General features: G+C 45.1%; 1 protein-coding gene across 1 annotated transcript in view; it reads left to right on the top strand.

Annotated features, from left to right (window-relative positions):
* PLXND1 (plexin D1) overlaps positions 1-21,032 on the top strand; it is a 383,087-nt gene that overhangs the window by 291,201 nt on the left and 70,854 nt on the right. Inside the window, exons 25-28 of the mRNA XM_078661693.1 lie at positions 1,495-1,693; positions 12,471-12,617; positions 17,021-17,177; positions 19,577-19,677. Coding sequence (XP_078517819.1) covers positions 1,495-1,693; positions 12,471-12,617; positions 17,021-17,177; positions 19,577-19,677 — 604 coding nt within the window. The remainder of the gene's footprint in view (positions 1-1,494; positions 1,694-12,470; positions 12,618-17,020; positions 17,178-19,576; positions 19,678-21,032) is intronic.

Below are 21,032 nucleotides of genomic sequence, written 5' to 3'. Positions count from 1 at the left end.
GTGTGGTGCAGATTTGGGCACCACCCAAACTCTGCCAAGTGCTACGGGCCACTCAGAGGGTGCCACCTGTCCAGTAATCTAACAATGTTCACAATGAGCAGTCTGCCTCAGTTACATCATATTCAGGGGTACATTACTAGGTGCTTTCAGCGGGTGGCACCGAACTTGGCACCCTAGAGCAGTACAGATCATGTAATTGCAGAAGCCAGGCATAGTATATTACAGTCCCCAAGAAAATGCAACAACGGCTGCCAAGCACTGGATAAGGAGTGGCTATTTCAAGTTGACTCACCTTGCACTGTCCGGCTGCCTGGAAGCCCATTCCAACTCTGGACAGAACCAATTATTTTTTACATCATACATGTTTACAAGTTGAGGTACTTGTTTTGTATGGAACCCCATGAGTGCTGATTCACCAATGCACCTAGAGTGTCTAAAAGATTACTCCTGTAGTATTGCTTCCCTTACTCATAAATGTTTTCGTCAATCAGTCCCAAGCTTTTTAGTCAAGTGCTCATACACCAAAGCTCCTCCCATACATTTCGACCTCCTACAATACAGGGCCACAGAGAATGCAAAAGCATTCGTTGAAGAATGTCTCTGATATTAACAATGTGCCCTAAATGTATTTGTACAACATGCTGCATAAGCACTTCAATAATATTCAAGTTCTAGACAGAATACAATCGGTACAGTTCAAACCCACAGAGGGTGCGAGGGTCTCACGCGCACAGTGTATAATCCAAGCAGAGCACTACATTTAAACAAAATTACGAGAAAGGTATAGTAGCCTCCTCTGAGGGTGTGCTGGGTGGTTCTGGGCTATCGCATAGAGAATCTGCTCCCAAATTATACCAGCAGGGGGGGTTCAGTTAGTTAAGCACTTGCTGTTGATCTGCAGACCACAAATTGGATTCACAGCAAGGCCAACTCAGCCTTCCATCCTTCCCAGTTTAATACATTGAATAACAAGAAATAGAGGGGCCGATTCAAAGAACTAACTTAAGACAAAATCCTAAACTTACTACTTTTGGTATTCACAGAAGTTAGGATTTTGTCTTAAGTTTGTCTTCAGACAGACTTAAGACAAACTTAAGACAAAATCCTAACTTCTGTGAATACCAAAAGTAGTAAGTTTAGGATTTTGTCTTAAGTTAGTTCTGTGAATTGGGCCCAGAGTAATCGTAATCCTTCGTATTTACAGAACCTGGAAAGAGAAAAATGTTGGTATGATGTGATACAGAAAAACAAGTTGATGATTTTTTATATATAGCTTTGCTGCCTAAGTGCTGGTTCTTGGCACCATCTCACAAGTAAATATTAATAATATTCTCCACTGGAAGACATGAAGGGGCACAGTCAGTCAAACAGGTTTTCTAAACAGTAACCCGGAAGGTTACCCACAATCCCTTGCAATAGATGCATTATCCAACGTAGTATTGTACAGACATGCAATGATTTGTAGATTCAACCAGGCATCTCTGTCCCCTCCAGATGCAACCTGGCCTCTCTGCTGACCATCGCCCTGCATGGGAAGCTGGAGTACTACACCAGCATCATGAAGGATCTCCTGGTGGACCTCATCGATGCCTCGGCGTCCAAGAACCCCAAGCTGATGCTGCGGAGGACCGAGTCTGTGGTGGAGAAGATGCTCACCAACTGGATGTCCATCTGCATGTACAGCTGCCTCAGGGTAAGTTGACCCCTTCCCGGCCTCCTGCCCCAGCTAAGCATCAGTGGTCCAGATGATCTTCCGGCAAATAAGTCACTAAAGTGTGCTAAAATAAGATTACAAGACTGTTGATATGGATTTCGTTCGAATCATAAGGATACAACACTTAGGAGAGTAGATCATTTTATTTTGATTTTCATCACTCACGACTGTCGCGAACCAGACAGTGTCCCTCCTGGTGGAGGACAGCGTGGGGAACTGGACATTCAGGTGCTAAGATCTGATGATGATGCTATCCACATACCCATACCAGCGGAGAATCAAGATATACTGCATAATACTAGTGTAGGTGAGGGTCTCAATCACAATTTTTAGAAACTATGGAAAAACTAAGTGCGATTCATTCTCATTGATTTTAAGCATGTTAGCGCAGGAAGCTGAATGGATCTCTGCTTCTCCCTCTCCTATATTTCTTTGGATTTTCTTGGTCAGAGCCAGAACACAGTAGCTGGAACCAGGTGTGTGATTTACAGAGGATCTACAGGTGAAGGTCAGGGCATCTTAGGTGTGAGGGGCATGGGTGACCATACAGAAGCCAGGGCTGAAGCACAAGGCAGCGGTGGCATCGTGAATAATGTTACATTTTGTGGCTCATTATTCAGTGATTATAAGGCAGATTGCTTGGCCCTGAAGAAGGCTCCTGGAGAATTAAATATTGGAGTTGAAACATGTTCTTCGTTAAACAGCCTATAGGGTATGCTGTTAAACATAAACAATGTTCTGCTACATTCATCTTTCTATTTACCACATTTCAGCAAAGCAGATCTGTATTATGTGAATAGTAATGTGCTTAGCTTAATAACTGCCCCTTTAGGATGAATAGTGATCCCACTTAACACTTGTAATAAATATTATTATTATTTAATTCATTTATAGAGCGCATGGCTGCCCGGAGGGCTTCCCAGCGCTAACATAGAAAGGTTAGAGAGGGCACCAACAGCTGATTAAAAGAGTCAGGTCTTTGCTTTCTTATTAAGGACCTCAAGGGGGGGGGCCGTTCTGACTCAGAGGGAAGGCAAATTCCAGAGTGCCATACTGTTTATGAAACTGCACTGGGTTGTCCCCAAGTGCTGTATAGTGATCCCGCATTGTCCACTTGACTTTACTGAGAAATCCACACTGACGGAAAGGAACCCTTAACTCTCTAGTTTTTCTTGGCACACTACCCTTTGCTCCAAGTAGCACCTTAGACAACCACTCGCCCTGCTCGCCTCTGGCCAACCACTGGGCGCCGAGACAAGAAGGAAAACAAAGTCCTTCTGTGCAGCCAGACCTGTGCAGAACTTTCCAAGATGCTAATTTAAACATGCCAAGCTTCAAAGAGGGTTTTAAATGAATTGAGTGTAGCACACTCCCCCATCTCTCATCTCACTCCTGTCTCTGCACTCCCACCTTCCTCTGGTTACTGTCTCTAATAAATCTCTTTACTTCTCTGCTCTTAAAGACCTTCCCCTCCTACATAGCTGTGCCCAGCGACCCACTGCATGGGCGGTCAGCCAGTACATTCTTAGCATAGTTAGTAGCTATAGGCAATGGGTGCAGGTCCCAGGTCCCAGACACTTACTTATTACTCAAGTATACCTCAACATCCCCCCTCAAAACCTGTTCGCTCTCCGAGAAGAGTAAAGTCATATGTTTGGCAGGGTAGTGCTATTGAAGTTAATGTATGGGGGCCATACCATTGACACCTCTGGTGGCATTTGGCCGGTTGGGAAGGTGAAGAGGTGGACACTATGTAAATGTGGAACAGTGCAGATGTGTGACTTCACTAAACACACCTGTAACGCACTCTGGCTTGCGGCCCGCATGCAGACCCGCCTCTTCCTTGCAGCTGACGCCTCTGATACCAGGTCTTGTGGCAACAGTCCTCATTATGGATCATTTTCCACAAATAATGGTCTCTGGAGTCACTTCATCCTCTCATAAACGGACCGGGCGGGAGGAAAAACCATTCGGAATAGCTCTTCTGATATCAAGGCACTATCAGCCAGATTCATCAAACCAAAATCGACTCGCAAAGGGCCAGATTCTGAGAATCTGGCCCTTTGCGAGTGCTATTTTTGCATTTGGGATTCATCATCCCAAATGCAAAAATCGCAATTCTAGAAATCACTAAATTGCGAATAATTGCATTTAAGGAATCTCAATTTGAGATTCCTTAAATGCAATTCATGAACCATTTTAAAATTGTGAATTCGCAATCTGGGGCCGCTATTTACCACAAAGTCTAACTACGTGGTAAATAGCAAAAACGTAGAAAAATGCTCTAAAGTGCATTTTTCTAAGTTTTTGCTACACACACACATGTCCTTTGGACATGTGTGTGCGCAACACCAGTGTACATTACCATTTCAGGGGTGCTACAGGGTGTCCTTTGGACACCCTGGCACCCTTGAAATCGCTTCCTTATTTGCGATTTGCTAATTGCTGATCGCAAATAAGGAATGACTCCCCATTCATTCCTATTGGCCTTTAGGCCCATAGGAATGAATGGGAAAGCCATTCCTTATTTGCGATTCGCAATTAGCGAATCGCAAATAAGAAAGCAGTAGAAATCGCAAAAAATATTGTGATTTCTACATGCATCCCGTTTTGCGAGTCTTTAATAGTGAATCCTTAAAATTCGCTATTAAGGTTTCGCAAAACATGACCATGATGAATCTGGGGGCTAGTCTATTTGAAGTTAACTAGGACCAGGCGCGCAACGCCAATAGGACTCAAAGGGCTTGTCCATCCTGTATTTGCTCCTTCCTGGAGTATATTTATTTATTTATTCAGCTTGTAGAGCGCGACAGCTACCCAAACAGGGTTTCCCGGCGCTAAAATGAAGGCTAGCGTAGAGTACAATAGAAGGACAATTATTGGTTAAATAACCAAGTCTTGACTGCCTTCCGGAAACGGCTGAAGCAGCGTTCCGCACGAATGACCAGAGGGAGGGAGTTCCAGAGCCTAGGACCCATGAAGGCGAAGGACCTCCCGCCCATCCTGGCAAGTCTAACCTTGGGTACACAAAAAAATTCTTGGGTGGATGATCTCAGTGTACGGGTAGGGGAGTACGTCGACACCAAGGATTGAAGATATCTTGGCCCCGTGCCTGCTTTTATTTTATGCATGTAGCATAAAGCTTTAAACTTCACACGATTCTCCGCTCGGAGCCAGTGGAGTTCCCTGAGGTGTCGTGTCATGGGTTCGTTCCTCTTGCAGCCACAAAGTAGACGCGCCGCAGCATTTTGGACCATTTGAAGGCGACGGGTAACCGCCTTAGTGACCCCCAGGTAGAGCACATTGCCGTAGTCCAACCGGGAGGTCACCAAGGCGTTGACCACGGACCTCTGAGTATTCGGTGGCAGCATCCACAGTATCTTAGGCAACCAGCGCAAGATAGAAAAGCAGGTGGCCGCTACTTTCGCATAGCCTCTTTACCCTCTCTCTCACTGGCTTCCTGCTATGGTACCACTGCTCACTTTTAGGGGACTGCTTTTTCGGTCGAGCCTGGGTAGCGCATGCGCTGCTGCTCTGTGAGGCATGCTCTATTGACATATGGCATAGAAACTCCACCCATTTCACCTCCCATCTTTTCAATTGGCTCCTGTCCCTGTCCTACAAAATCATTGCTTTTCATTCGTGAATAGGCTTAGTAGACCCTCCTTGATACCACCTTTCTGCATTTGTAACCTCCCGTAACAACTGGACTTTTTACTTGTGTTGTTACATGGTCTGCTTTATCCAGTCGGGGAGCACTATTTCTTTAATGATATTCAATATTCCACCAACGATGTTGCAGCACGCTGCCATCTTTTATATTGTTATTAGTCATGTATTTTTTATTATTTTCAAAATATTTTTATTGAAAGTAAATTTTCCATATACAGAGCAAAACATTCGTAATACTTGTACTGTTCTTGCAATGTTGCGGCCTGGCGGGGCCTGAGAGAGAGAAGAAAAGGAAGAGTATTCTTTAGCGCGGTCAGTTTTCACTAAAGCGGCCGCGCTTATTTAATGATTTAATTGAGGACGTGGTCCACTTTCACTTTAGCGGCCGTGCTTTTTTATTTATTTAATTTACAGCGCGGGACGCTTTCACTTTAGCGGCCATGCTTATTTATTTATTTAATTAATTTACAGCACGACCGCTCTACAAAATCTTTCTTTATTTTTTTTATACTTTGTGTAAAAGTGCCCCGTACGTGCTTTCACTTTAATGTTGGCCATGCCCCTTTCTTTAGATGTTTCTCACTGTAACCTGAGTAGAGTACGGCAAGCAGTGTCTAAAAAATGGGCGTGGCCACCATATAAGTGATCTCGCATTTGCAAGAGTTTGAGCTATTAGCATTAGAAATGGCAATGCTTTTTATATACCTGTTGCTTTGAAAAACACATAAATAAAACACATTATCATTTACAATACCAATAGCTTAAAATCTCGCAATTGCGAGACCTATTGCATTGAAAATGCTTGTTTCTTTTTGCTAAGGACTCCGAGAGTGCATGTGTTTTCCAGCTCACGCTGGTTTTCTTCTCGCCAGACTTGCACAAACCTACCATCCGCATTCCTTGTTGCTGCCGCTCTCATTTTGCAAGCTCTCTCTTGTGTGCTTCTTCCCAGCTACACTTTGAGTTGCCCTCTAGCTTGGGTGCTTCTCCCAGGGTCCGACTTGTCTATACAGCAATTTGGCAGTGCTGGGCCTATTCTCTGTCACATTTCAACCAATTGTGTAGCAAGGGGGAGGCGGGGGCAGTCCGCCCCGAGCGGTACGAGTTTTGGGGGCGGCAGCATCCCCCTGCCCCTCTTCAAAGCGGCCGCCAAAGGCGGCAAAGGCAGGGACCGCCACGGGCGGCAAGGTGTGTAGCTACAACACTGATTGCAACGAAGGTGCTGCTCCTCCAGCTGACCTGGACTCTGCAAGGGGACCAGCTACTCCAGCTGAACTGGACTCTACCACTGAGCTAGGGGAGTGGCTACTCCAGCTAACAAGGACTCTACCACTGGGCAAGGGGACCAGCTACTCCCATTGGTCTTGGCTCTACCGCTGAGCTAGATGTCCAGCTACTCCAGCCTGGTCTTTACCAGTAATCTAGGGGACCAGTTACTCCAGCTGACTTTGACTCTACCACTGAGTTAGGGGTTAGCTACTCCCACTGACCAGGACTCTACCACTGGGGACCAGCTACTTCCATTGGTCTTAGCTCCATCACTTAGCTAGGGAAGCAGCTACACCAGCTGACCTGGACTCTACCACTGAGCTAGGCGCCCAGCTACTCCAGCCTAGACTTTACCACTGAGCTAGGGGAGCAGCTACTCCAGCAGCCATGGACTATACCACTGAGCTAGAGGAACAGCTTACTCCACTGACCAGGTCTCTACCACTGCACACAGGGCCCAGCTACTCCCGTTGGTCTTGGCTCTACCATTGAGCTAGGGGAGCAGCTACTCCAGCAGCCACGGACTCTACCACTGAGCTAGGGGAGCATCAGGTGCAGCTGACCTGGATTCCAGTACTGAGTTAGAGCAGCTACTCCCACTGATCTTGACTCTGCAACTGGGCTCGGGGACCAGCTACTCCAGCAGCCCTGGACTCTACCACTGAGCGAGGGGAGCAGCTACTCCTGCTGACCAGGACTCTACCACTGGGCACAGGGGCCAGCTACTCCGGCTGCCATGGACTTTACCACTAAGCTAGGGGAGCAGGTACTCCAGCTGCCCTGGACTCTACCACTGGGTGAAGGGACCAGCTACTCCCGCTGACAAGGACTCTACCACTGGGCGCAGGGCCCTACTCCGGCTGCCATGGACTCTACCACTGAGCTAGGGGAGCAGCTACTCCAGCTTACCTGGACTCTACCATTGTACTAGGGGAGCAGCTACTCCCACTGACCAGGACTCTACCACTGAGCGCAGGGACCAGCTACTCCAGCTGAACTGGACTCTACCACTGAGCTAGAGGAGCTGTTATATGGACGCTACCAACAGAGGCAAAGACAGGAGAAAGAAGAAGCTATCGGGTCACCCGAGGGAGTGTGGTTACAATGGGACTACACAGGGGTTTATATTACGGCGCTGGCATCACCCTCCCCTCAGCTCCATGAACTCATTCTAGCCAGAAGGCCCCCCAGCCATGTGATTTCACCCCACCAGCACGCGTGTGAGTCACCGCGCACAAGAGTGCATGAGACACTTTTCGTGGGGGGCGTTTGTTCCCCCCCTGGAAGGAAGCCAGAGGGCTTCCTCACAGTGTATGCTCTGTTTAATCCCCACTCTACTTCATTTGAATATCCTTTTTGAGAACATGGGTCAAAGGCCCTCAACTTCTGACTCTTGGCAGCCATCCAATAGCTGGCTTCTCCGGCAGTGACATCATACCCTCGTGCCCACTGCCAACTCTGTGACATCGCAGTGCTGGAGAGGGTCTCCAGGCAGGCGAAGAGGGTCTGTGGGTGGGCCATTTCTGGCTGAAACGTCATGTGTTGAGCAATAGGGCCTGTAGAAGATTGTTGTCTGCAGTCACAGGTCACACTCATACTCAATTTAATGAGACTCAATTTCCCACCTTGCAAAGGCAAAAGGATGAGTTGGCCTTGCCAGGAGTCAAACGTGTACATTATACATTAATGTCTGGGAAAAGGCTGTGCACCCCCAGCACCCTTCAGGGCCACAGCAGAATCAAGGGATCCAACGAGGGCCTTATTGCTATTAAACGCCAGTGACCTGTTGCTCCTCCTTAAAACCCCTGTTGGTTTAAAATATTTTGAAGAGTTTTATCTTACTGGTGAGGGTAAGCAGACCAATGAGGTTGCTACTTACAAGCAGTGGGATATTAATAGCCAATAGCACAACCTTACCCACTTCCATCTCCCAAAGCCTCACGGGTGCTGATTCACTGTGGTGCTGTGTTGATATTTAATTGCAGCTGCAGTCACAGAGCAGGCCAGTAGCCCTCATTGTCTGCTGATTGATCCTATGTTACATTACTGGGTTATTTGTATATCACATGTGTGCCTAGTTATTGGCCTCTTGATGCTTTGTGCAGACATTGGACTGTGGTTGGCGTTCATCAGGCTGAGGTTCTCCACATAGGTGTACAATGTGTTGTCTCTGCGTGGTTGTTTACCGTCAGAATTCAGGTCTTGGGGCCCTCCAACTACTCTGTTAGCCAAGGCAGGGCTGCTGTTTAGGGGCATGGTTCTTGTGCCCTTTCAAATTACCTATGTGGTTGCACGTCAGTCGTTCTAGTGCAGTGTGTGTGGATCTTCTGTTTCTAATCTGGAGTTTGCTGTTTCTGATCAGATTCCGATAGAGACATGCCACCATGGGTTCTTTGTTTATCTCCTTATAGTTGGAAGGTGGTTTATGGATCTTCTGTTTTTTATCTGGGGGTTATTGTTTTTTGATCTGCTCCTAATAGACTCATGTCACTCTGGATTCTTGGTTGATCCCCTTATAGTTGGATCAGGTTTGTGAATCTTCTATTTCTTATCTGGGGTTTATTGTTTCTGATCTGCTTCTGATAGAAGCATACCACCCTGGAGTCTTGATTTGTCTCCTTATAGTTTACCAGGTCGGTGGATCACCTGTTTCTTTCCAGGGGTTTATGTTTTCTGATTTGCTTCTGATAGAAAGATGCCATCCTGGGTTCATGGTTATCTCCTTATAGTTGAAACATGGCTGTCCCTATCTTGCACTGTTTCTGTTGCTTTTTAGTACAGCCTTCCTATGTTGAGCCTAATATTTCTCAGCCCAATCCCACTGAGGTGTGAGCATCTGGATGTCCCTGTGTCCCCTCCCTGTGCCTGCATCTCATCAGAGTCGTTTCCGAGGTTCTCTTTCTCCCCCAGATTCGTCTCTGACGTTCTTTGCCCCCAAGCGGTCCTGTTCCTTGTTCCCCCACACATACAGAACCAGCAGGTAGATTAAAACACAGATGACCAGAGAGGTAAACACCTGCCCAGAGATAGCTCAGCAAGGGCAAGTCACAGCCTGCTGTTGGTAACCAATGCCTCTGCAGTTTGCCACAGGTAAGAGATAGCTCTGCTGTCTGAGACATGAGAGGCAGGGCTTTAAGTGGGCCGGATCTCACCGGTGGTAGGCACCTGCCGTTTTTTAAAGGGGGCCTCGAAACGGGTCTCTATCGGGCTCTGTTTTGTGCCCTGACACAGGCGGTCTGTTTTTTTCCGGACTGCAGTGACAGTAGGCACATCCAAGTGTGTGTGTTCACGCTGCTCACTTCTCACTAGTGGAGAAGTTACGGCATGACGTCATGCCAGGGGAGTGTTGTAGGGGAAGGGAAATCCTTTAAAGAGTCTTTTTCTCTCTGGATTTCGCAAATCTTTTTTAAACTCTGGAGCCGAAACATCGTTGTAGTGTCACCATGGCTTTAAGTGGAAGCTTTTTCAATATTATATACAAGCCATAGTTGCTGCTTATTTAATTTATGCAACTAACAACCATTGACAAAGCCAATAGTCCAGACTTGTTGTAGGTATGATGCTACTTGTTGTATCATATATCAGGATGCAATGACAGAAGCAGCAAAATACAACTCGGGCGGCACACTATGCTAAGCACAGATTTTTAGCTTACGCGGATTTTAAGCCAAACCCTTTATTACATTGGCCAGGCCCCGTTGAGTGACCCCCCAGTTTTTTCATCCCACTTAAAGCCCTGATGAGAGGGATACTTCTGCTATCTACACTAAGTGGCACGTCATTCAGGTGGGGATGATCCGTTAAGAGTGAGAGGCAGCTTAGCTGTCTCTTTCAAGCAGGGGATACTGTGCTAACTGTGGAAACTGAGTAGTACTATTTGTGACAGGCGTGTGACAGCTGCGCTATCGGTGCTGAGTGAGGAATAATCTTTCTCTTAAACCTCCTTTCACTCTCTGTCACTGTTTTCCTGTCTCCTCTTCCTCCTTCGTTCTACCTTTTCTTTTTTGTCTATTACGCGGAGTCTAAGTTCAAGGATGAAAAGTAAGTCCAAGTCCCCAAAAAATGGGTACCGGTGGCCACCACATGCAACCACCAGCACAAATTAAGCCCTCTCGTCGCATCTCCCGGTCGGCTGATGGGCCCTCCACTCGGTGGGTGTCTCTGTGTGAAGTGATTGGTGGTGACAAGGTGGGATTGACACGTATTGGGGAGACATCCTATACCACAAAACCATTACCACACGGTATGGTTACATCGCGGTTTTGACAACGCAAGTCGTTACATCGACTTGCACTGGAAGGCGCTCTAGACTAAGGAATAGTGTGAATTACTATTCCAACACCTTCCCTACTGTACGTAGACTGGAGTTGGAATTATAATTCACACTATTCCTAAGTCCAGCGCCCTCCAGCGCAAGTCGATGTAACAACTTGCGTTGTCAAGACCCCAATGTAACATACCGCGTTGTGATGGTACGCGTTGTATCATCATACATCCCACGTACTGCATGTTAGGCTTTGCTAAATGTATGTTTGCAGTTCTTAACGAGTGGGCATTATAAAATGGAGGGCCAAAGTGATGTCATCTCACTGAGTAAGTCTCAGTGGACTGCACACTGTAACGTCGTGGGCCCTAGACCCGCATGCTGCATAAAGGACAACACAGACACAGGGTTACTGTACATGGAACTGGCCTAGGGCACATGCGCCTGGCCCCTTTTATTGGAAGGGTCACCTGACCAATGACGTCTGTGATGGATGGGTGTGGGCTGAATGTTACAGGCAAGCCCTTGGGAAATGGGCTGGCAAACCATCATTGGCAAACACTATAACGTGTCCAGCAGGGGACACACTATGGTTTCTGAAGAGAGAGCTGCTCTGGCCCCCACTCCCCCCCACCCTCCCACCTACTAGCCCAACCTTCCCCTTTTGCTGCTTCAGAATTTTCTCACACTCAGCCAAATGAGAGCAAGCTTGGGAACCTTTCCAAAAATCCCATCGGATTCCCACATCAGCCCTCAGTGAAGGCGGTGCCTGCGATCAAACCCTCTGTTTCCCCTCTGCTGCTGCTGACTCCAAAGATATATTTTTTAACAGAGCTCAGTTTTCGCGTCCCAAAGGGGAAAAGCCAGGAAATAATATGTGGTTTTCCAAAAGGGCTCAGCGAGGCTTTAAGGGAACTGCGGTAATGGCGTTGAGGTCCAGAGACGGTGCTTGACTAGGTGATCATAGAGACGCACCCCAGTGGCTAGACAGGCCAGAGACACCACTGGAAGCTGTGACAGGGCCGGGTGAATCCACAGTCAAGTGGGTGGAGTGAAGGAGCGACCATAGGACGGGTGGGGTAAATGGATGGGAGAGAGATTGGTGTCGTGAATGGAGGAATGAAAGATAAATAGGGTGAATGGAAGAATGAGATCAAATAGGGTTATAGGAGGGAAACACCAATGGGTGAATAAACAAACGAGAGATGGGGAATGGCTGTAGGAGCAATGGATAAGATGAGTAGAGTAATGAGATGGGTGAGTGGAGGAAAAAAAGATGGCTGTGTTAAATGAGCATCCTTTGGATGGGCGGACTTGTAGGTGCCTGGATGGAAGGACAGACTGAATAAATGGCTCTAAGAATGGTTGGGTATAATGGTGGATGGATGAGTGGAAAGAATAGTGGGTGAGTGGGTTAACGTGTGGCTAGCTGGGTCACCAAATGAGTGAATGAATGGATGGATGGAAAAAGGGACTAATCTTAACTTCCATCCTGCTTCTTATAGTTATTATGTTTCTCACCTGACTTGTGGTTGTCCCTTTTGTTCTTAGGAGACCGTGGGCGAGCCCTTCTTCCTGCTTCTGTGTGCTATAAAGCAACAGGTGAACAAGGGATCGATCGATGCGCTGACCGGGAAGGCCCGATACACCTTGAATGAGGAATGGCTTCTAAGGGAGAACATCGAGGCCAAGCCACTGGTAAGAGACAAGGGCCAACTGCAGGCTTCACCTGGAGCGGGTTGAAGACGACTCCATGTCTTACCCATGCGTTGATTGAACACGGTCCTTCTGAATGGGGTTGTATGTCAATATCATATACAGAAATATTGTCTGGCATAAATATGGGGTCTTAAATATCTGACAAAGAAATATTGTCTCGAAAATAAATTGTCTCCTAAGTACCATAACCAGAAATATCTGACATAGAGACCATGTCCTAAATATTCCTTCAAGAAATATTGTATGACATAAATATTGCATTCCAAATATCGTATATAGAAATATACTCTGACATATATACATTTTCCCTTAATATCGTATACAGAAATATTTGCTGCCATAACTATAAGGCCCTAAATATTGTTTACAAAATTCTTGGCGCACTGGATGTAGGTTTTCTAATATTATGTCCAGTGGGCCTCTATTTTTGTAGACAATATGTAGAACACCATGTTATGCCAGACAATATTGTGACCATGTTATGTTGCCAAACCTCTGCATGATTCCCGTAAATCACACTATTCTACACAGGACACATGACAAGTTGTGTTGTTAATAGGCACAATAATAAAGTTCATTAAATAATGGTGATTAGATTACAATCTGGCTCCTAGAGAACAGATTTCAGTTTTCATCCAACTGCATGTATGTTTCACAAGATGCTGACGTGTAGCTTGCACATGCAATATAATGTCTAGGACACAGAGACAGTAGCAAGAGTTTCAGAAAACACATCCTGCAGCAGAAAATATGGAGTTGTGGGGAAAGTGTAAAGTGTAATTTCTGTACAAGGGCCAATGTACAAATACAATGTGAGAAAGTCCGAAAGCGCAGTGTGTGGTGTAGGATTTATACATTGCTTCATACCCTGTTGTGGGGTGTCAAAGTGTATTGTAGGGTGAGGTTTAATGTACATATATTTTACCAACCAAAACATTCTGGAGGAGACAGTCCAACATATATATTTTAGGTACTAAGCGATTGCCTAAAAACATTCTGGAGAAGGCCCATCATACTCTTGAGGAGGCCTATTGCACACATTCTAGAGAGTATCTGTGGTACACGTTTTACACCAGGCCTTTATGATACATTCTGAAGATGATCCATGGTATGTATTCTAGAAAAGATACATAGTACGCATTGAGAAGCCTCATTGCACACATTCTGGAGAATGTTTTGTTGTACACGATCTAGAGAAGGTTCATAGTCCCCAAAAGAAAGCCCATTGCACACATTCTGGAGAAGGTTTGTTGTACACGATCTGGAGAAGGTCCATAGTACCCAATAGAAGGCCCATTGCACACTTTGTGGAGAAGGTTTGTTATACACAATCTGGAGAAGATCCATAGTACCCAAAAGAAAGCCCATTGCACACATTCTGGAGAAGGTTTGTTGTACGCAATCTGGAGAAGGACCATAGTACCCAAAAGAAAGCCCATTGCACACATTCTGGAGAAGGTTTGTTGTACACGATCTGGAGAAGGTCCATGGTACCCAATAGAAGGCCCATTGCCCACTTTGTGGAGAAGGTTTGTAGTACACGATCTGGAGAAGGTCCATAGTACCCAATAGAAGGCTCATTGCACACATTCTGGAAAAGGTTTGTAGTACACGATCAATCTGGAGAAGGTCCATAGTACCCAAAAGAAGGCCCATTGCAAACTTTGTGGAAAAGGTTTGTAGTACATGATCTGGAGAAGGTCCATAGTGCCCAATAGAAGACATATTCTGGAGAAGGTTTGTTGTACAAAATCTGGGGAAGGTCCATATTACCCATTTAGAAGGCCCATTGCACACATTCTGGAGAAAGTCTTTAGTAAACTCTCTGGAAGAGAACTGTAGTGCCTATGAGAAGGTCGATAGTACCGACTAGAAGGGCCACTGCACACAGTATATACAAGGTTCACGGCACACATTCTGAAGACGGTCCATAGTGCCCGCTCTGGACAAGGCCTACAGCATACATTCTTAAGAGGTCTGTTGGACACATTCTGAAAACGGTCCACAGTCCACATTCTGGAGACAGCACATATAGCATATTCTGGCAAATGTCAATTTGGCACTTTACAAAGTAGGAACTTTGTGCGCATAATGGAAAATGTCCACACGCAAAACACGTTTCCGCGAAACCACGATTCCTATATCGGAAGGAAAAATGTGCTGATAGGTATTATCCGTCATACGTATAGAACTCCATGTTCTACATTCCAACACAACCAGGGAATGTGGTGAGACCCCAGCAGGGATGGGGGGGGGTGACACTGGAACCGGGTGTTTATCAATGTCCTAATAACTACCAAATATTAATACTGCTCAACCTTTATTGTAAGATAGGAAACGCTTTAAAATTCATCCGGGCAAATGGGCAGGGGGTGAAATTTGCCCCATGTTAGTTTTTAATAAAACATTTTCCTCCAGCATACCTAGTTTGAGCAGAAGCTTCCTTCTTCCACTTATATTTTTCAACACTTCAAAAACTCCACGAAATACATAAAGATTTAGAAGTTAAAAAAACTTCATGAAGTTATGGAGGGAAAGCTTTGCAACTTCTCACACCCCCGCATTCAGTCACTGACTCACTTTCGCACTCGTTGGCACTCTCTCTGTTAGGCTCCTGGGCCATCAGCCTCCCTCCTACGGCCACATCTGTAAATCACTCTTAAGTGGCCGTAAGTGATTCCAGCTGCTGCTCACTGGATTATATACACGAGGCTTTGGCTGAATGTAAAGCGCAGCGGGCCAGGCAGGACCTCGAATGCTTTTTCACCCACATACTGGGCGCTCTGTTGCTCCCCACGTGTGTTTGTCAAAGTTCTGCAACTTCTGAAACAAAATATCAGTTGTGGCAGTTGAAAAAAATGGAATAAACATATTTACAAGACTAAAAACCCCTTCCCTGTGATCCTTGATTAACACTGTCTCGGCAAAAGATTAACCCAATTAGTAACACCTGATTACAATAATCAACAACAAAAAGGGACCAGTTAAACTTTGTAAAGAGTCTCCCCACTGCATGTCACCAAGTGAGACACATTTTTTTCATTAACTTTTGCTCCAGTTGAACTAGAAACAATGTTTATTTGAAAACTTTGAATAATGCAAAAGATGGTATATTATGTGGCAAGTGCGGTAAATCCATAATTAAACAGAAAAAGAGATGGCTGCAGAATCAAATAATTGCCGAAAAGCACTTTGACTCCTCGTCAGGGGTCTTACTACTATGATCTCTCAAATAACGCCTTCTAGACTCTTCCCGCTTCTATCCCTCCACCACCCTATTCAATTCAACTAACAGACTGACATGTCCACTGCTCAAATTAAAACTTAGTTCCCTATTCTAACCCACCACTAATCCTTTTTGGGTTCCGGAGTAGCGTGCTACTCGCTGAAAAGCACTTCGACGCCTCATTTGGGTAGTAAATGCTATATAAATACAATTACAATCCCTGTGGCCCTGCCTTTTGGTAAAGCTGGAGTGTATTTATCAGGCCGGTGCTTCTGTGATAGGACTGGCGCTGAGTCGGGCACATGTCAGTCTTTGTGGCGGTGCCTGTCAAAAAACAAGCAGGGCTGGGGCACAGTTACATGTAAGGTAACATGCAACTGACTGCGCCCCAGCGCCGCCTGCCTTTCAACTGGACTGCCTTGCTCTGGATTCTCCAAATATAAAGTCTATTCCACTTCAGTTTTCAGGGAAAGTGTTTACGTACTGCCCGCAGATATGTTGACGCCAATGTTCACTGGAGACTACACGGCTTTAAAAATGTTAACTAATGTATGGCAGAGATATGGGTTCTAAGGTGAAATTTATGGAGAATAGCTTTGGAAAACAATGGAAGAGTTTGGCAAATATGTTGAGCAATAGCATACATTTATAATCCTGTTTGAAGATGATCTGTGTGGCATTGCTGGCAGCCCTTTCCTTCTTAGAAAACCAGCTTTCAGCCATTACTAGTAACATATCTAAGCATGCTGGGACTTGTAGTTTCACTTTTCTCAGATATAGGCCTAGAGAGGCCAGCATGCTTGGTTAAGTTGGCTAAACTATCAGGATAGGCTGAAAGTTATTGTTGATTGCTGGGGTGTGATGCAGCAGATGTGTTTTGAGAATGTTGCAGCTAAGACGGGATTATACCATGACGTTAAGGGTAGTGAAACAAAAGACACCGGCAAATGTAACACTTTAGACTAGGTAGGGTAAGTGGAAGAACATAAGGAATGGGTCAGTGTATAGCATCCTTATCAGAACATCTAACAGCTCAAACTACACAGCACCTTTCCTTGGGCGGATCCGCTTGACCAATGGTGTATAAGGATATGTTTGTGACTCTTGAAACTCTGTCCTCTCTGATCTCACACGTGGCCTCTTCTCCTCCTCCCAGAACCTGAACGTGTCCTTCCAAGGCTGCAGCATGGACTCGCTCACTGTGCGGGTGATGGATATGGACTCAATCAGCCAGATGAAGGAGAAGATCCTGGAGGCCTTCTGCAAGAACCTGCCATTCTCTCAGTGGCCCAAAGTGGAGGATGTGGAGCTTGGTGAGTGGTCCAAGGAGCCTCAAGCGGTCCCTCACATGTGTCCCTCCTTTGTCTTCCGAGTACCTTCCTGGTCTGGCCTGAAAGTACTGTCTTTGATGCTTCTGATAAGCACAGAAGTGGCAGACCTAGGGCAGTGGCTAATGTACCAAAGAGTCCAAGGCAACCAGGACGTCCTTTTCTGTACACAGAGCACTTCTGAGCTTACCTACCATAACATACTAAACATTCTGGCATTTTGGAGATGGTCTATACTGCACATTCTAGAGAAGGTTCATAGTATATTTTCTGGATAAGGTCTTTATAACACACCCTAGAGAAGGTCTCTAAAGCGTATTCTAGAAAGGGGTATAGTACAATTTCTGGAGCAGGTTCTTAGTACACATTTGTATGTTTATAATACACATCCTGTAGAAGGCCCCTAGTACACATTCTGGAAAAGATCTATAGTACACATCCTAGGATAGATACTACACAATCTGGAAAAGGATTTATAGTACACATTCAGGATGTCTAGAATGCATAATCTGGAGAATGCCTAAAGTGCAAATTCTAGAAAAGGTCCAAATTGTGCAGTATATATTCTGGAGGAAGCCTATATAGCACCTCCTAGAGGAGGTGGCCACCAGGTGCCTGTAGAGCTGTACAAATCCCGATAGGCAAGACAATCCAAATTATATTTCATTTTCAAGGCGAAAGGCTATATATGCCTTAAAAAAAGGCGAATCACTTATCCAGTTAGTCACAAAACAATATAATGTATTTTCCTACGATGCCATATACCAATATAATACATTGGATTCTGTAATCCTTGTATAAATAGCAGTCTCTCTTTGTAATCGGCGACTTGTGCCGCACCCAGTTGCCGATTATAAAGAAAAGACTTCAGAACTCGACTGTTATAAGTTATTAGAGTCGAGTTCTGATGTCACAATGACTCCTGCCAGAGCCAGAAGCCAAAGTGAAAGGCAGGTCAGCCCACGGAGCATAATTGAAGCAGCTGTTTAAAGCAATGACTAACAGAACACTGCTTTTTTTCCTCTGCTCTACTTTAATAGCTTACAGAGGCAAGCAGAGAGACTATGTTTATTTTTTGCACTCCTTAGATCGAGAAAAGCTAGAATCTTTCTGCATGTTTCTACACATTCCGAGGTTCTGCAGCTTTTTTTTTAAAAACTGTCTTGTATTGAACTGTTTTTAATATATGTTTGCAACAAATATCTAAGCGTTTTTAATTTTGCTCTAGAGGTATTATTTTTATTCTTCATATTTGCAAATATGCTCGCTACGCACCAAGGTTTTAAGAGGTTTGTGGGAAAGGTGATGGTGTGACCTTGTATTATATGGGATAAAGTATCCCCTGGTGTACATGGTAAATATATTACAAATCACCTCGGAATTCTATAACCTTATAAAGGAACTCAGCCTTTGCTCTTGTTCCTCGATAAGGTTATGGAACTCCTTGGTGAATTACAATAACCTTATAATGTACAGCAAGGAGTACTTTATTCCTTGTAGCATATGCATACTGGCATGCAAAGGATTTTTGCTTTAAAGAGTACAACAAAATAATTATGCTCTCCCCTTACCTATTATAGGCATGCCCCTTTCACATCATGGTACTGTTAGCACCATGTTTGTTGGGTATCCTTGTAATATAATTCTCTAATGCCATCAGGAGGTTCTGGTGGCATGACGATAAGGCAAGGGGCCAGGGAGTCAGTGGTTTGGAAATCTCACAATCACCCCACCCACAAAGCCTTTATCACCATCGATGCTCATGACGAGCTGAGCTCGTCATGAGGCACGGCGCTCCGGTGCTCATGACGAGCTCAGCTCATCATGAGCCGTGGAACGATCGCATGCGGGGATAATTCCCCTGCTGTGCTGACCATTCCACGGGAACGGGTGGGCTCATGACGAGCTGAACTCGTCATGAGCACACGAGCGCCGTGCCTCATGACGAGCTGAGCTCGTCATGAGCATGGGGTCGCTGCATGCCCCCTCCGCCCCCCAGCACAGCGGGGGAATTACCCCCGCAAAGAAGGGGTTATTGGGCCCATTACACACATTACTTTACTTAGTACCTATTTCTGATTACATGTAATTTAAAAACTGCACCACCCATTGGTTGAAATCCATGATTCTCAAAAATTATTTGATTAAAAATATGATATATCATATAATTTATGTAACTAATGAGTGTGTAATATGTATTTTTTATACACAGAAAAAGAAATATTGCAACTTGTATAGTGAATGATTTGTAACACCAGTGCTGTCTGTGTAGTAGACTCTCTAGCCTTTAAAAGTCAGCACACGGTCTGCTTCTTGATACGATTTGACAGCCAAAGGCCTTATTGATGTTAGATTATCATTCCCTGCTGTCTCTCCCATCTCAGAATGGTTTGCTTCTACGGGCAGCTACATCCTGCGGGACCTTGATGACACCTCGTTGATGGAAGATGGGAGGAAGAAACTCAACACGTTAGCGCATTATCAGGTATAGTATCCAGTCGGATGTTCAGGTCTGCTCATAACTGATAGGAGACAGGCATTAGGGCTTTTAGATATTGAAGAACACAGGTCTGTTTAGGAGGGTCTTGGCAATACTACTGCAAAGGCAGTCACCCACACTCATTGCTCTTAGAGGACTTTTGAGTCAATATTCATGATTACTCCGGGTCTGAGACTGGTGTCCTACCTCACAAATACACCATATTAAGGAAATGTATATGTTCATTAAATGTCACCTGTCTTATTTCTTTGTCAACAATGAAGAGCAAGGCCACTGGTCCTCACACAAGACAATCTACTAACAATAGCCGACATGAGGGCAGTGCCCATGCAGATTCTGCCTGCTCAGCATTGTTGATTACATCTCTACAAGGGGACTTAGAAGAAAATCCTTTCAAAGATAAAAGGGATGTTATAGTTAGGTGAAAATATCAGTTAAAACATACTGTTTTAAACTAACAAAACCACTGAAATTCAGCAGTTCTACTTATCTCCGGTAACTGTAAGTCATGCCCTAAAGTAACTTTACCTTGCGCCCCCACCATACACAGTGGGGTCATCAATTATGTCATTTTAAATGTTACCGTCTTGTTATCAGTGATGTCATAGAACATGTCACGAGTGATGTAATATGGGAGGTTATTAGCAGTGCAAAGCGAGGGCGTGAGTTATAGTCACTGTAGGGAATGAGTTAAAGTTAATTCAGATAACTATGCCGGTGAATTTCAGTGGTTTTGTTACTTTAAAACAGTATGTTTTAACTGACATTTTCACCTAACTATAACATTCCTTTATCTCTTGGTATTTTCTTGTATTTTTATTATTACGATACTTAACTATAACTTCACTTTAACCTTTGTTTATTGAATGAATCTTTTGGGTTTTTTAAACATAAAGTAATATTTTATTATTATGTGTAATGCCAACCCCACACACGCACTAACATTGGCCAAGCGCGACATAGGGGTGGATACAGGACGGTCGAGCCCTGCATCCAATTCCTTGCAGGCAGTCAACACCATGCCACTGTGCAACATGGGTTGTACAGAAGGGTCAAGCCTGCAGCCAGGCTCTGCATCCCACCCACTGGAGGCAGCCAACCGCACAACGCCTTCAGCCATGCAAGGGATGGGGGTTGCTAAACCGCCAGTTGGTGCCCAACCGCCCTCCCCTCTGCGCCCGAGCCATGGGCAACAGGGTGTTGGGCGCAGGGCCGCGATGTCATTTTAAGTAAGGCAGACCTACTGACTTTGTCAAAGGATCAAAACATCAAAATATAGAAAATAGGCCTATTGGCTTTATGAAGGGGTGATGATATCAACACATATAAAGCACATGTAT

Source organism: Lissotriton helveticus, chromosome 9 (assembly GCF_964261635.1).
Source record: "Lissotriton helveticus chromosome 9, aLisHel1.1, whole genome shotgun sequence".
Classification (NCBI taxonomy): domain Eukaryota; kingdom Metazoa; phylum Chordata; class Amphibia; order Caudata; family Salamandridae; genus Lissotriton; species Lissotriton helveticus.
The sequence above is the reverse complement of the archived record's forward strand: the minus strand, read 5'-3'. Positions and strand labels throughout refer to the sequence as shown.